This window comes from Alnus glutinosa, chromosome 6 (genome assembly GCF_958979055.1).
Source record: "Alnus glutinosa chromosome 6, dhAlnGlut1.1, whole genome shotgun sequence".
NCBI lineage: Eukaryota > Viridiplantae > Streptophyta > Magnoliopsida > Fagales > Betulaceae > Alnus > Alnus glutinosa.
The window spans coordinates 27,474,507-27,489,978 of record NC_084891.1 but is presented as its reverse complement, the minus strand read 5'-3'; the positions used below and the strand labels follow the sequence as shown (position 1 = coordinate 27,489,978).

General features: G+C 36.3%; 2 protein-coding genes across 2 annotated transcripts; one reads left to right on the top strand and one right to left on the bottom strand.

Moving 5' to 3' along the window:
• The first annotated feature begins 4,586 nt into the window (after positions 1-4,586).
• Positions 4,587-6,036, top strand: LOC133870673 (histone H3.3). The gene is made up of 5 exons (XM_062307839.1): positions 4,587-4,737; positions 4,835-4,941; positions 5,227-5,303; positions 5,394-5,484; positions 5,635-6,036. Exons 2-5 carry the CDS (start codon positions 4,870-4,872, stop codon positions 5,803-5,805), a joined length of 411 nt encoding a protein of 136 aa, XP_062163823.1. The 5' UTR covers positions 4,587-4,737; positions 4,835-4,869; the 3' UTR covers positions 5,806-6,036.
• Positions 6,037-12,989: 6,953 nt separating this feature from the next.
• Positions 12,990-14,953, bottom strand: LOC133871885 (aldehyde oxidase GLOX1). The gene has a single exon (XM_062309340.1). The coding sequence runs from the start codon at positions 14,854-14,856 to the stop codon at positions 13,216-13,218; it is 1,641 nt and encodes a 546-aa protein (XP_062165324.1). The 5' UTR covers positions 14,857-14,953; the 3' UTR covers positions 12,990-13,215.
• Between the last annotated feature and the right edge of the window lie 519 nt (positions 14,954-15,472).

Here is a 15,472-nt window from a genome sequence, read left to right as displayed (position 1 = left end):
AAAATATAAATTAAAAAAATAACTTGTTGGCAGCCACCCCAAAAGGCATTTAGGGGTGGCATGCGACCGCTCTCGGCCACCTTGAAGGCCATCTCTAAATTCCTTTGGGGTAGCTGCGCACCACTATTGCAATAATTTTTATTTTTTTTAATTTTTTTTATTAGATTTAAATTTTGTTTATCGTAATTGACACGTGTCGACTTTTTATTGGGTGTGACTTGATTGACTAACGGAATATATAAACTTGATGAATGGAAAACATGCTCAGGAACTGATTTATAATTATAGTTTACCACAATGACCCTCAATTAATTTTTTAAACCACTAAAAGTGATTTGTAATTTAAACTAACTCTACGGACTAATTGTGCAATTATCCCTTTATACAAAGTACATAACACGTTTCTCTAAAAAAATATGTTGACGCGAAAATTATTTTTATGTTTTTGGTAGTGTTTTTTTTTTTTTTTGAGGGAAAGTTTAACTTTCATTAGAATATGAAAAGGGTACATAAATCACCATAAAGGTGAACATAATTACTTCAAGGGTATACGAATTACACCACCACAAAGGTATGTACCCAACCCAAACAGAAATCAGACAAATAATACAGGCAGATTGCTAGACATAAAACCTAGACAACCAGAATAATGCCTCTGCGTTAACATATAACTTTGCTTGAATAGGGAGTCGGTCATACAAACTGGGCTAAAAGCACTGTCTAGGTTAAAAACCACAAAGCAACCTGTCAACCGAAAGAGAAACTAAAAAACCTCACAGAAACTGCCATCCGAAAAAAACCGCCCACTGCCTGTGATGGCGCGTGTACTCACGTGCCGCCTCCAACCAGCCCTACAATAGGCTTTCACCAACATCCACCGATCGCCACCAGCCACAACCCAAAAGAACAGAGCGTGGTCAACCACGCGCGGTCCCAGATGAGAAAACACCCAGGCGCGTGATGACTACGCGCCGAACACCACACCTCAGCACCATCAAAGCAAGCAGATCCCGGACCAGAAGACGTCGGCAAACACAATTGAAAGGCGTGTGTCAAGCAAAAGACGGTAGAAAGGCGCAGATCGGGCCTTCAAAAATTGTGAAAACTGAAGAACACAGTCAAACCCACCGTCGACACGCCGGGACGGCCCTTCACCATCAAGCACCTCACGTGCAGGCTTTCCTGTCATAGCAAAGAAACAAGAAAACAACATAGCCCAAACGGACTATGAGAAAATAAAACCCACAACCGGATCTAAACCGGGGGGGACAAAAACTCCACAAACCCTAGTGATTAGGAGACTCAATCCTCCAAAAGGGAAACCCTAAGGAGGAACAAAAGCCCCTTAGCCCAGAGAGACTAAGGGGAAAAGTAGAGCCGAAAGAGGGAGGCTTCAGAGCCTCCCCCGGCACCGATCAGTCATTGGGAACTCTCAGAAGAAGAAAGAGAAAGCGAGAGAGAGAGAGAGAGAGAGAGAGAGAGATGAGGTTTTTTATTGTGCTGAGTTTGTTTGTTACTATTTTTTATTTTAGGAAAAAAATAAAATCATAACAAAAATTTTAACAAAAGGAGCCAGCGTTCTTTCCTTCGGCCAAATTTAGGCGAAATTCGATACTAATTCTTTCAAAAAAGCTTTGTTTATTAATACTTTTTAGAGGGTTATTATTATTATTTGAAAAATGTTATAATATAGTATAAATGTGAAAATAATTTTGAGTATTGATTAGGTTGTTTGAAAATATGCATAGTCACAGTATGTTGCACACTCGCATAAGCAGTGATCGTGTGAAATTTAATACAGTTTTTTGAACTTGTACAATTACAATTTTAAAGGGCTGATTGGGTTTTCGATTTTAAAAATGACAATTTTAAAATAGTAATTTTAAAATATATGATTTTTAAAAACATAGTTAAGCATTTGACAAAATCGTTTTTTGACTTTTAAAATCGCAAGTTAACCTTTAAAATTATGCGTTTTCAAAAAAGTAACCCATTGTTTGCGATTTGAAAAAATAATTTTATGCATTTTTTTAAAAATGCAATTCCTAAATGATTTATTTTCTACGATTTAATTCAAAATCACACTTTTATCTACAAAATCATAATTTCAAACGCATCCTAATAAGTTTGAATTTTAACTTGAATAACAACTTTTTCTGATAGCCTTTTTTTTTTTTTTTTTTTTTCTTTTTTTTTTTTTTTTTGGGTTCAGTCAATAACTATTGTTTTAATGGTAAAAAAATGCTCTTATAATTTTATATAAAAGGGTGATTTTCCCAAATTTGAACTATACTTTTTTTATTTTCTTTTCTCCCTCTATTTGGGGGTTACACGATTCTTATTCGATATGGTATTCAAAATTTGTAATTTACATACTATATTTGGAAAATATTGTATTAACACATGGCGCAAACATGTGACAAATATTTTACAAATCACCGTTTTAAACCCGTAAGAATAATATGATCACGAACTACATAAATGCATATTACTTAAAATAAGCTAGGGTTTGGTGTGTATATATATATATTGTGTACAATGTTTTGGGTGGTGGAAATTTTGGGTGTCTTTCATTTGTTGTTGTTGGCAGCTGAATTTTTTTGTTGGTAACCAAACTGCGAGCGCGAGGGAGAGGAGGAGGATTTTTGTAGGATTTTAGTAATGAAGTTTTGTGAACAAAATTTGTTTTTGTTTTTTGTTTTTTTTTTTAAAAAAAATTATTTATTTATTTGTATGAATTAAATCCCTTATAAATCACAAACACAATAGTAAATACTCTCCATAAAATACTGGAACAAGCCACCTGCGTAGGGACAACCCCCTAGTCAGGAGCAAAACTAACAAAAGCTATACACAGATAGCAACAAACCACAAAACACAACTAAACAGTCAACTGCAAAATAGAGCAGGAAACAAAACCAGAAACACTGCTATGCACAAGAACAAACACACCAGAGCAACAACCCGGGCCGGATTGCCCCCCCCCCCCCCCTAAATTCCAAAAAGCAACAAAAAAAATTAGGTAAAAAAAAATTATAAGGTAAAAAAAATAAAATTTAACCTATTGGCCCCTACCAATAATTTTTTTGGACCCTTGGCCCATGCCCATAAGAGTTTCTGACTCCGTCCCTGGCAACAACACACAACCAACAAAAAAATCACATCAATTCAACAACCCTATATTGTTTCCAACCAACTTCACAGAACCTTTAGGCAACATCCTAACTCGAACTTGCCATTTAATCTGGAGCACGATAGCATCTTCCGAGCGTGGAGTGTTGCAATGCAGCAGGTCATTTATCTGTTTCCAGAGGTCTAAACTGTCACCCCTAAACATAACTTGTAGAGGTTGGTTTTCAGACTTTTACCCCGCACCTTCTCCATGACCCAGCGGAAATGATCTGTGGGCGACGTTTTACCGTCCTCCAATAGGCATTTTATATTAAAAAAATCAAGTTTTAATAAAAAATGTCCTCATCAAAGGACAATGTATCCGCTCTCATGAACCAAAGAATAACAACATCCCAGTGAACTAGAGGAAAGCAACAAAACAATCCTTCATCAAAGCTGTCTAAATCCTGTGGAAGAGGTGCCCTTTGCTTTATTGACATCCATAGCAAAACAAGCAAAGACTATATATAACAAGTAGAGCCCTATGAGCATAGCTTATCCTTTATGGTAAAAGCCTCCCTACCCACGAACAAAACAAAATTTGTGTTGTTCACAATAATATAATAAAAAATAAATAAAAAACATAGAGAATAAAATATAAAATTTGTTACCGTGTGTGTAAAAAAGTAGTAACTAAAATAAATAATTATACTTCTTGGTTAAGCATTTTACGTAATTATTTTGTTGGAGATGTCTTAGATGAATAATGTTAGAAAGAAGATTCATGTCTTCTTTGTGTCATACAAAAAATAATAGGACTTTTAAAATCACTATTCGATTTATAATAAATCACTATTAAATTTTAATCAAATAATAGTTTTAAAAGGTACATCAAATTTATGATGCAGAAAAAAGATAAATTTTTCTTATAGCACTACTCGTATTAGATTATTATAGGTAATGATATAAAGAGTGCTCCTTATATCATATTGAAATTTAATAATGTGATTTAAGTTTTAAAATCATATTAAAATTTAATAATAATCGTCACAAATTCTTTAGTATACTTTATACTTCTATACCTTGTACGGCTGATATAATGACATAAACGGTCGGATGTAAACCGTCGTATTTGTTGTTCAAACTGTCCGATTTGCTTCGTTATGATAAGAAAAAGAAAAAGAAAAAGAAAAAAACCCTACTTAAAGAACTACACGTAACTTAAAAAAAAAAAAAAAAAAAAAAAACCTACACGTAGAGCACGTGGTTTCATCCGGCACCGTCAATTTTTTTTTTTTTTTGACTCGGGTGAGTTACTCGAAGCACGATTACTCTACATTCCTCTCACAAAAGAAACACAACTCGGCCACGATGGCGATCCGTGTCTCACATTATCCCACCAATAGCACACAAACCCCATACTACCCCAACCAATCAGAGAGCATCACGTGAATCGACGACTTTTCAAAGATTCCAATCCCTCTCCTAAATGCCGTTGAAGACTTGAATTCCACGTCCCCCACGACAGCCTATATAAAAGCCCGTACTTCAATTGCGTCTCTCATTCAAATTCCGATCTCAGATTTTTACAGCAATTAGAAACCCTAGCCCCTCTTCTGTCAAAGGGTACGAGCCCCAGTCTCTCCTTCTTCTTCTTTTAAATTCTTCAGGGATCTTTTTGTTTATTGGTTCTGATAAGAGCGTCTTGGTTTGCAATTTGCAGAATCTTTGTGTTGTGTGCTTTCGATCTGAAGAGATATGGCTCGTACAAAGCAGACTGCTCGCAAATCGACCGGTGGAAAGGCTCCGAGGAAGCAGCTTGCTACTAAGGTGCGTTACGTTCTGGTTTCGCTCTAGGCAGATTATTTCTTTCGATAGCAATTGGTTTCTCGGAAGAATTTTAGGGGAAATTTTTGCTTCCTTTAACGGCTATGTACTGATAGTCTCTTTGAAATCGATTAAAGTTTTTGATTTAATTGGGGGGGGGGGGGGGCGGATAAATTTTCTCTAGAAACAAACGGGGGGCTTAGGATTTTCTTTAAAAATTCTATCGTCTTCCAGAAATAGAACGTATGAAATACGGTTTTGAATTTTTCGTCTGTTGATTATGTAAAGGCTGCAAGGAAATCGGCTCCCACAACAGGTGGAGTCAAGAAGCCTCATCGTTATCGCCCTGGAACTGTTGCCCTTCGGTAATTATTATTATTGAATTGATAGGATTTTCTCAGTTTGTTTGTCTTTCCAAACCCTAATATGCCAATCATCCCTTGCGAATGTAACAGTGAAATCCGCAAGTACCAAAAGAGTACCGAGCTTTTGATCCGCAAGTTGCCTTTTCAGCGCCTTGTTCGTGAAATTGCTCAAGACTTCAAGGTATGTATTGACGAAAATTACTTTTATTTTTTTGTGGGATTTGTATTTCTTATACGTTATTGTTTGGTTGCAAAGAAACTTGACGAAAATTGCTTCATCTGTTATCTTTATGGGATTTGTATTTCTTATATTATTTTTTGTCGTCTTCAGACGGATTTGAGGTTCCAGAGCCATGCGGTTCTTGCACTTCAGGAGGCTGCTGAGGCTTACTTGGTGGGTCTCTTCGAGGACACCAACCTGTGCGCTATTCATGCCAAGAGGGTAACGATTATGCCCAAGGACATTCAGCTCGCTAGGAGGATCCGTGGCGAGCGTGCTTAAGTGGAGCACTTTATGTTTGGATTTCGTATTTGGTTAAATTAGGCTATGATGTAGTTTGCTTTCGATTTTTTGTATAGTAGTTATAACAAAGGATTAGTACATGGGCAATTCGCCTCAAACTTGGTTAATTTCGTAGTGATTTGCTATCTGAATTTGTTGTTTTGAACATTTAATTCCTTATAATTATTGTGTTGTGAAAAATTTGCGGGGAATTAGAACAGGATTGGGAAATCTGAATCTTTGTGGTTGATGTGATTTGAGTTGTTGAGTTCTTTTAGCGTAATAATGCTAGTTAAAATACCCACCCCCCCAATCGCGCAAAGGATATGAGATTGTTGCGCAGTAGCTCTAGATTTTGCGGTTGATTGCTTCGGCATTTTTCGTTATTGAAGAATAAGCTTTTCTTTAGATTTCGTGGGATTGATTGTATGTTGGTGTTCCTACCGTGCCTTCAATGGTAATTCTTTTCCTTCTGCATTTTCTTCAAGCTCGAATGGGGTCTCTGTGTTTCTCTGGTTGGTGAATGGAATACCTGTAAAAATTGGCACGGGCGCATTTGAAGCATTCGTTGTATGTTTAGCCTTTGACTCGTTAAACCTTTACCAACCTCGTTGCGGAAGATGGGACTTTGACGCAGCAACGGCAGACGCTGTTTTACTGGCGGCTTTTCTATTTATTTGATCAGATGATGAAGACCTAATCCATGGTTTGATTTCTCTGGTCGGTGTAGTCGCACATTGCAACTCGATAACAAAAGACTGCCTGTTAGAGCTCAAACCCTTTTTACTCATTCCATTGTGGGGACTATAGCCCATGGGTCCAGCTCTCTTGGACCTGGTTTTTGGTTGATCGAGTATTAAGGACAGGCCCAATGCTTCCGCATATTGACATTGTTATACGCATGGGCTTCTCTGCCCGAATTTTACGCAATAACTAATAGCTTGCATTCTACTGTTTTTCAGTGTGCCACATAATCTGTCCTCTTTATCATTATCGTTTTTGATCAAAAGTAGTGTCTCCATCTCTCATCAAATCATTTCTTCTGTGGCGGTTGTCTGATTCTGATTCCAAGTGGATTTCGTTTCTGGCCTTTCATTTTCGCCATATAACAAAGGTTGCCATGCCCCTATATTAAAATTCTTTCTATTTGCCGCATCCTTCCATTCATCCGTGATACCGATCCACAAAAGCCTTAGAAGAGATCACTTTATATTTGTGAATATCTATTTGAGCCGAAAGCAAGACAACTGATGTAGGACAAATATTTGTGAAATTTGCTGGATAAGCGCTTGAGCGCCGCGTTTGTTGCAGACAAGTTTTGGCATATTCTGTCAATCTTTTCAATTGGATTTTCTCCCCAAAATGTTCTCAAAAAAAAAAAAAATAAATAAAGATTTTCTCCCCAAAATTTAGACGATTTCCAGCAATAGACTTCCGCGTACAGTTATTGTAAAATTTCCTTCCTTTGATTATGTTGCATAATTAGAGATATTTTTCGTTTCCTTTATTAGTTGTTTGGTGACTATTACAAGCTATATAGCATTTGTATTTGAGTACAAGTTTCAGTTTTTCAATTACTACTATTGCTTTCACTAGTCAACAACTTTGCAACACAGCATTCTCAAAAAGGACAGGAATTTCATACATATTGGATTACACAAGGATTTTTTTCGACCGTCTTTAAAAGTGTCATTTATCCCTTTGAGAAACACATGTTTTTTGTTTTTTTAATTAATAATAATAATAATAAAAAACATGAGCATTCCATATATGTCCCTAATGGCACACCAATAAATATGACTTATTCCAATTGCATCTGATCATGAGAGATCATGAGAATCTATTTCTTAATAGTGTGTGATAGTGTGTTGAATGAAGGAGTCTTTGATCTAACTTATAAATAAACAGCATGTGTACTCCATCAGTACGATATTCAGTAGGCATAGTCTAAAATTCTTTTTTCAGAATCTTTGATTTTTGCTTGCAAGGTTTCATCATATTTGTTCGAACAAAAAGCATGACTGGAAGTATATACAATCAAATCTTTCTGCTCCTTATTTATATTATTAAATTAGCATTTGTTTAATATTAAGCTAACACTTTTTACATGTTCAAGGGACACATGACACTTTTAAAAAATTAAAAAGTACATGTGGGCCTTAATAGAAAAAATGATAGCAGGAAATATATATATATATATATATATATATATATATGGTGACAAAAAGGGTTACGAGATCCATGAAGTTGATTATATATGGCGACAAAAGGGTTGAAAAGGAGCAGGTGATGTGGTCACCTTGTGGTGGGATTGGGAAGATGATAGCCATTCACTGCTACTCCTACCCTTTATCCACACACAGACCCGTGATTTCAATGCCTCAATAACCCGTGACATTTATACAGACTGTCATGCCGCCTCCATTTTGACTCCTTTGAAGACAAAAAGGCCTTTTGTTGTGAACGGATTCGGATCTCGAGCAATTTGTTGTTTAGATCGTTAGTGATTTGGACAGCAAACTCACATTTCCCTGGAAATCCCAATTCGTTGTTAATACTTTTTAGAGTGTGTCTTTTGTTTTAAAACATGTTATGACATGATATGTAACAATAATTTTGAATATTTTGTGAATATTTTGAAAAAGTCCTTTTTTTTGGAAAAGTTGTTCTTCTGTAAATGCATGCTGTGACGGAGTCACATGGTGGCTTGGGGGGGGGGGGGGGGTGGGGGCAAGGCCCCAAGGCACCATGCTTTCACCAAATTATTTTAAAAAATATTATTATAATTTTTTTAAAATTAAAATTTTATCTCTTAATTTTTATTTTTTATTTTCAATTTTACCCCTAAATCCTAAATGCAAAAATGCTAGCTCAGCCCTGTGCATGCATGTGCATGCCATCATGCAAACGTAATGATTTTTTTTTCGTTTATAAACAGAAGAACTGGAATGAGGAAGTTGTCTTTATCTGTGTCATTTTCACCTTAATTTCTTGATCACGAACGTAGGGATACATGGGACCGGCCACGACGAACTTTAAAGGATTTATATATATATATGACAAAAAACATGTCTTTGGGTTTGAAGCTTACCTTCTTTGCATGAAGGGTTGCTTCCATGTGAAAGAGAAGCCACTTGTGACACTAGTTTGAAGTCTGAGGCTTATAGCTTAATTGCTTTGTTTTTGTTATCTGGATCGATGTATATAACTTCTTATATTTTCGTAATTTTTGTTTAACAACACATTTTTTGGTTGCAAAATCTTAGGGCTAAATTCGTAATTTTCTTGATGCGTACTAGAAGAAGGAATCAGAGAAGTTAACCAGTCAAAAAAGAAAACCTGCATCCCGTTCAGTTTAATATAAATCTGACGGGTACTTCGTTTGTTCTTGTTAGAATATTAATTAAATGTTCAAATTTTTCATTTCTTATAAGTTTAATGGTGTTTAGAACAATTAGTGATTTAAAAATGTATCAGAATTCTATCAGTTTAAGCTTTTAGGAATAACCGGTGATCTAACATGATATTAGAATACAGGTCATGAGTTCAACCTTGACTTTACCGTTCACCTCCCATTCTAATTATTTTACGTGTTGTGCCTCACTTATTAATGAAAAGTTTGAGTCCAGAAGTGAGGGAAAATGTTAGAATATCAATTAAATAAATAAATTTAATATATATGGATTTAAATGACATGCATAATGCCTGCTTTCAAATGATAATGCAGTAATAATTTCAAGTATATATAACCTGGGCATGCATGCAATAACAAAATAGAATATAAAGCTAGCATGTAACCGAGCAACCACATGGCATGGCCGGGCTAATTGCCAGTACGTACGTAGTTAATGCTACGTTTTTATGAAGAAGACTAAGAAAACGACTAGTCGTCTCTTTAATGGGTGGCAGTTGTTGAATGGGTTATCCATGCAATGATCATGAATTTGAAACAACAACGTGAGTGATGAGTAAAAATAGACAAAACATCCATTTCATTACGCTGGTGTACGTTGGAGTTGAGACAACTCACAACTACTGGCCGGAGCAATTAAGTTGAAACAACATTTGGAGAAGGTTGAGAGCACGTTAATTGAAACATTTATCTTCGATCTCCAAATATTTAATTAAGTTATACATTTAAATCAAGTGAATATTAATTTAATCAATCAGTCACTACAATTCTTGTAATATATTATATTTATATTTATATAAACAAAAATAAAATCCAATCTATGAGATTTCTTGGTAGGCATAAGGATAGGGACGATCCCGGAAGTTTCCTTGCTAGCTAGCAGCATGCAGCAGGTACGGTGTTATATGTATATATATGCCTTTTGGATGTTATTAACATTTATGCACCGCACGATTTAGTTTATAAAATTTCTTACGGAATTGATGTGGCGTATAATAATAAGTAATAGAGAAATGTCGGGAATAATTTTACTTAGACCGGCCCATCCAGAGAGTCATGGGCCAAACGGGTTAGAATTGGGCCGTTGAGAAGCCAAGGCTCGGGAACTCAAAAAGCATATTGTAATGTCTCGTGCAGAGTACCGAAAATATCACCTAGCCTGTAGTGTGGGCGCTGATATTCCCCTGCAGGTGATAAGAATGACAGTGTAGGTGATAAAGATGACATAGCACTAAGATGCCTTCCTTAGTGGGGAAGAAAGGTGAGAAACAAGGAGCCGTTTTCGGGCATGGATCCTAAGGGAATATCTCACTTTCCTATGTAAACTCGACGCTATAAATACATTTGGTACCCAGGTATGTGGAGAGATTGAAATTTTCGGACATACTATTTTTCTCAAACACTAATTTAAGCATCAGAGTGAGATTCCCAGAAGAGTCTCTTAACTCTACTTGTTTTATAGGACTTTTAGAAAAAGTTCGAAGAACACCAATTAAGGACGTGTTGATTCACACAGGACCGGAAACTATACCAACAAGAAATATTATAAACTACACATTTTTATTTTATAATTATTTCACAATGTTAACATAGCAGTTCCAATCAGCTATCAGATTTTATTTTTTATTTTTTTGTTAGTATTGTGAGATAAAAATGTATAGTTTCTAACATTACTCTAAGTGAAATGATGAGTCATGTTAGGGGCATGATTACAATTTTTATTATAAATTCATTTACAAACAGGGTCAATTTTACTTATTCTTAATCATTTCACAAATTACGGATTGCTACGCCAATTTGTAAGGAGATCGATGGAAGTAAACATTGTAGTATTCTAAGCATTTTTCATGAAATGATTAAGAAAAAATACGCCAATTTGTAAGGAAATCAATGGTAATAAAATCTGTAGTACTCTAAGCATTTTTTGTGAAATGATTAAAAAAAAAATCTAACTTGTTAATTTAATTAGTTAGTTGTTAATTGTTAACTATGCATACACCTTTAATCATTTCACAAATTATAGAAAATTGTAGTAAACATCGAATAACCAAGCATTTTCCTTCGGCTTGAGGCACATGTTATGAATAACTTTGTAGATCATCTCCATTTTTATTTTTTGGCAACTTCATCATCTTCATTTGATTCAAATAAACCAATATCTTTTTCTTTTTTTTTCCTTTTCTTTTTAATTATAAATGATTCCTCAATTTATGCACTCCGGAGTACTAGTTCTTCAGTTTCTGCTTTGTCGTTGTTTTGTTAAAAGAGTTGGTCATGTACAAATGATCATAACCTACCAACTCTTTGCGTGCGTAGTTTCTTTCGTCTCCAAGACTCCATGTCAGGAATGGAGTAAAAAACTCTTATGAGCTGACTAAAAAGTTCTGTTGGTAGGACAATTTTTTTTTTTTAACCTTATGATTTTTTTTTTTTACTTATATATATATATATATTGATATTGTTTTTGCTTTTGAGAATTGAGGGGGGCTATGGCCTTTGCCGGCCCCATAAATCCGTCCATACTCCATGCGATGTTTACATTAAAACAAAAGAAAAGAAAAAAGAAGAAAACCCGACGCACGACTTTGATGTTTATCAAATAGATAATGTAAAAATGTATATCATATTTATTATTCGTTAGAAATTACACTTTTATTTAACTACCATTTTATTTTATTGATGTGACAATATTACTAATATGTTCTTAGATCCGTTATTGTTAAAAAAAAATATATAAAAATTAAAAAATTGAGAGCTAATTGGTAGCTCACATCAACAAAATAAAAATATTAGTGAAATAAAAGTCTGATTTCTAATATTAATTCTATTAGTTAGTCTTTAATTAAAAGTTTTGGGAAAAAGAACAAAACAACTTGTTAAATCTTCAATATAATTGTAATTATTAGTACGTATTCTGTACTGGTGCTTAATTTGTGTCATGCATTATCAATTACTATAATCTAATTAATCGATTTTAAATAATAAAAAAAATTACTAGATGCTTACAAAACCAATTCATGCCATTTAATTGAACCCCGTTATGAAAGATTAATCTCAATTAAATATTAAAGCCTAATTAATGTATGCTGCCTGGTGTATATATTCTTGTGGACTGCCAAAAGCCACCAATTCATTTATTTTTCACAGCAATATATATATATATATATATATTGACATATTTTGCTGTGAAAAATTGCTGTGTGTTTTTCACAGCAATATATACTTACGAAGGATGGCTCCCACTGCTCTTCCCTTAGCTGGTTTTCAGTTGTTGTTTTATGATATATTTTTTATTTTTTTTGGGATTTTGTTTTTCTTCATGGAAAGCTTCTGTATTTAGAATTGTGTTGGGTTATCTCTGGTTTGCAGTCATTTTTCGGACTCTAATAGCGTTTTTATTTTTGTTGCCATTTTTTGGTAGTTGATACAAGTCTCAAGTAGGGATGTAGTTGGGCTTGTCCTAATCTGTTTTCCTTTTACTTTTGAAACCTCATTGAGTAGCCCTTTTAAAGGACCGGATCATTTATTTGTCTACTTTCCTACCTTTTGTATATATTTCAGCGTTGTTTCTGTTTGGTTTGAATTTAATATTAGTGAGCCCACCCATTTTTCATTAATAAGATTGCCTACTTCTTATTTTTCCTTTCGGACCAGACGTGGAAATGATCATCTCTTGTAACCTTTTTTCTAACTTATTTCATTAGAAAAAAAAAAAAAAAAAAAAATACCCCCAATTAGGGCGGCGTATTAATGGCACGTGACATTGTTAGCATTAACAACAATCCTTGTGACTTTATTTAATTAGTCATATATTTGAAAATTTTACATTGCACCCTAATTTTTTGTAAAATCAGGTATAAGTTTACATAAACAACCTCCAATCCATATCTTAAGGATTTTTCAGTTGCCGATAATACTTTTTAAACACTTCATTTTTCAACCAATTGCAATACGAAAAATAATTAAAAAAAAAAAAAAAAAAAAAACTTCAGTTTTTGTCACTGGATTTGGACCCAAATGCCCTCGCTAGGAATTTCCTGATGAACCACATAGAGAAGATAATATCCGGACGGTGCAAGATTGCCAGACCCGGGTGTCGTGACCCGAACTTCATACGTAGATTTCTCAAGATTTGTCACCTTCTCGGCATCAAGTACCAACAGCCTGTGGCTCATCGAGAACGAGTGCGTTGTAAAAGACGGCGCCACCATTGTTACGGAGACCAATTTCTGTGCTAGCGTTCCCGTGACCGAAAACCGAACCGCTAATTTCTGGCCGTAGCTGAGCTCGGCTTGGGAAGCAGGTGACACAATTTTTGGGCGCAAATTGGAAAACTGAGAGTCCAAATAAGGAGGATAAAAAGCCTCTAAGCTTAGTTCTGTAGGGAAAAGCACGTTGGTGAACGTGTACCCCATGTGAGGGTTGCTACCGCCGACGAGTACCCGGCCGTCGCGGAGTAAAATTGCCGTGGAATGGTACATGCGAGGTATGGTGGTCGGGTTTTGTAACTCGAACCGTGATCCGAGTTCGTTGTCGGGCCGGTAAATAACAGGATTCAAGACCGGGTCTCGCCCGTATTCCCATCCAGCTGTTCCCGCCGACCCGCCGTTGATGATCAATACGTTGCCATTTGGAAGCAACGTCATGTCGCCCATGACTCTCGCTTGGGGCATTGTCTCCAGGGCCCACTGGGGATTCGGATCGGTGATCTTCATCCGAGCGCAGGTATTCAAAGCTCCGACAAAGTTACCCTTCGTGGCCTGTTTGTAAGACCCTTTGGGAGCTCCACCACATACCAAAACCTCCGCTTCAACAAACTGTGCTTGCAGGTTCTTAATCGGCAGCAACACCGCCGACCCAGTGCTAGGATAACACCTCGGATCGCCGCCGGGTATCTCCGGGTACGTCTTCACGATCTTGTTGTTGGCATAGTCGAGCAAAACAGCTCGGTTATTGGCAAAAACGAATAATTTCCCATCAACGTTGAGGAAAACAAATGGGTACAGATTGTTCTCTATGCCCGCGTCATTGGTTTGCACCAGAAATGGCAAACTATACGTGTTAGCAGGTCCACCATTCTTGGGATAAAACTCATAGTTAAACTGTCTTCTACCGCCGATCACAATCTGCTGTCCATCTGGTAGAATATGATTGGTGGCGTACCATCGGCGAGCCACTAGTCCGTTTTCTATCTCTTTCCAGTCACAGCTAGCGCAGGGAGTGAATATCCTGACCCTTCGTTCACCGTCGTTGAAGCCGCCAGTCTGGATCAGACGGCCATCGGGCATCACAGCCCCGGAGGAGCACCAAACATCTGTTTGGACGAAGAGCGCTCGGAAGGTGTTGGTTGCGACGTCGTATTCCGCCGAGTGCGCAGTGCAGTCCATCTTCAGCGCTAACTCGTTTGGGTCGTTGCGGCATTGGCCGTTGGGCAGCGACAGGTTGGACTTGCCGAAGTCGGTGCGGTCGAATATGACGACGCGGTCGTTTTTGAGTAGTTGCATGTGCATGGCTGAGACGCCTATGCTTTTCTGCAAGAGTTCCCACCGGCCACCGGCGGCGTCGGTCAGAGATGGTTTGGCAAAGAGGAGGAGGATCAGCTGCCAGAAGAGAAAGGAAAGAATCAAACTTCGTATCATTATTGTTTCTTTGTTTTGTTGTTCGTTTTTTTGTTTTTTTGTTTTTTTTTTTTTCTGCTGAGTTTTGGTCGGGGGCAGTGGTGCAGCAGGTGTCGCTGGATGTCTTGCTTTAAATCCTTGTGAAGTGAGAGAAGAGAGAGACCTTCACTCCTGCACGTATGTTTACGCGTGGGGCTAGATTCAGGCAAGTGAAAATGACCATTTAATTAATTTGGTCTTTTTTGGGTTTATTATTTTGTAGACCATTTTAGTGAGAGAATTAATGCAAGATTAATTTTCTTTATAAGAGAGATTTTTTTCAAGAGCTAGCACAAATGCATGAATGTGGGTTAAAATCTTGGGGTTAGGTTGAAATATTTGTAGTAATATAATTCTTGACAACTGTTTTCATTTTACCGGTCAATCAGAAGTAATTTGGCCAGTAGAATAAACTTACGTAAATTGCATGTCGTTTGTCTCGTTTTAAGACAAAGAGTTATCTTAATTACTTTGTTTTCAATCTTTAGATATATCATGTATTCGATCAATTAACCGCGTGCGCACCAAAAGTAAATATTTTTGGGCATGATTTATAGGTTGTGACAGAGTAAATATATTACTGAATTATTTTTTTCAA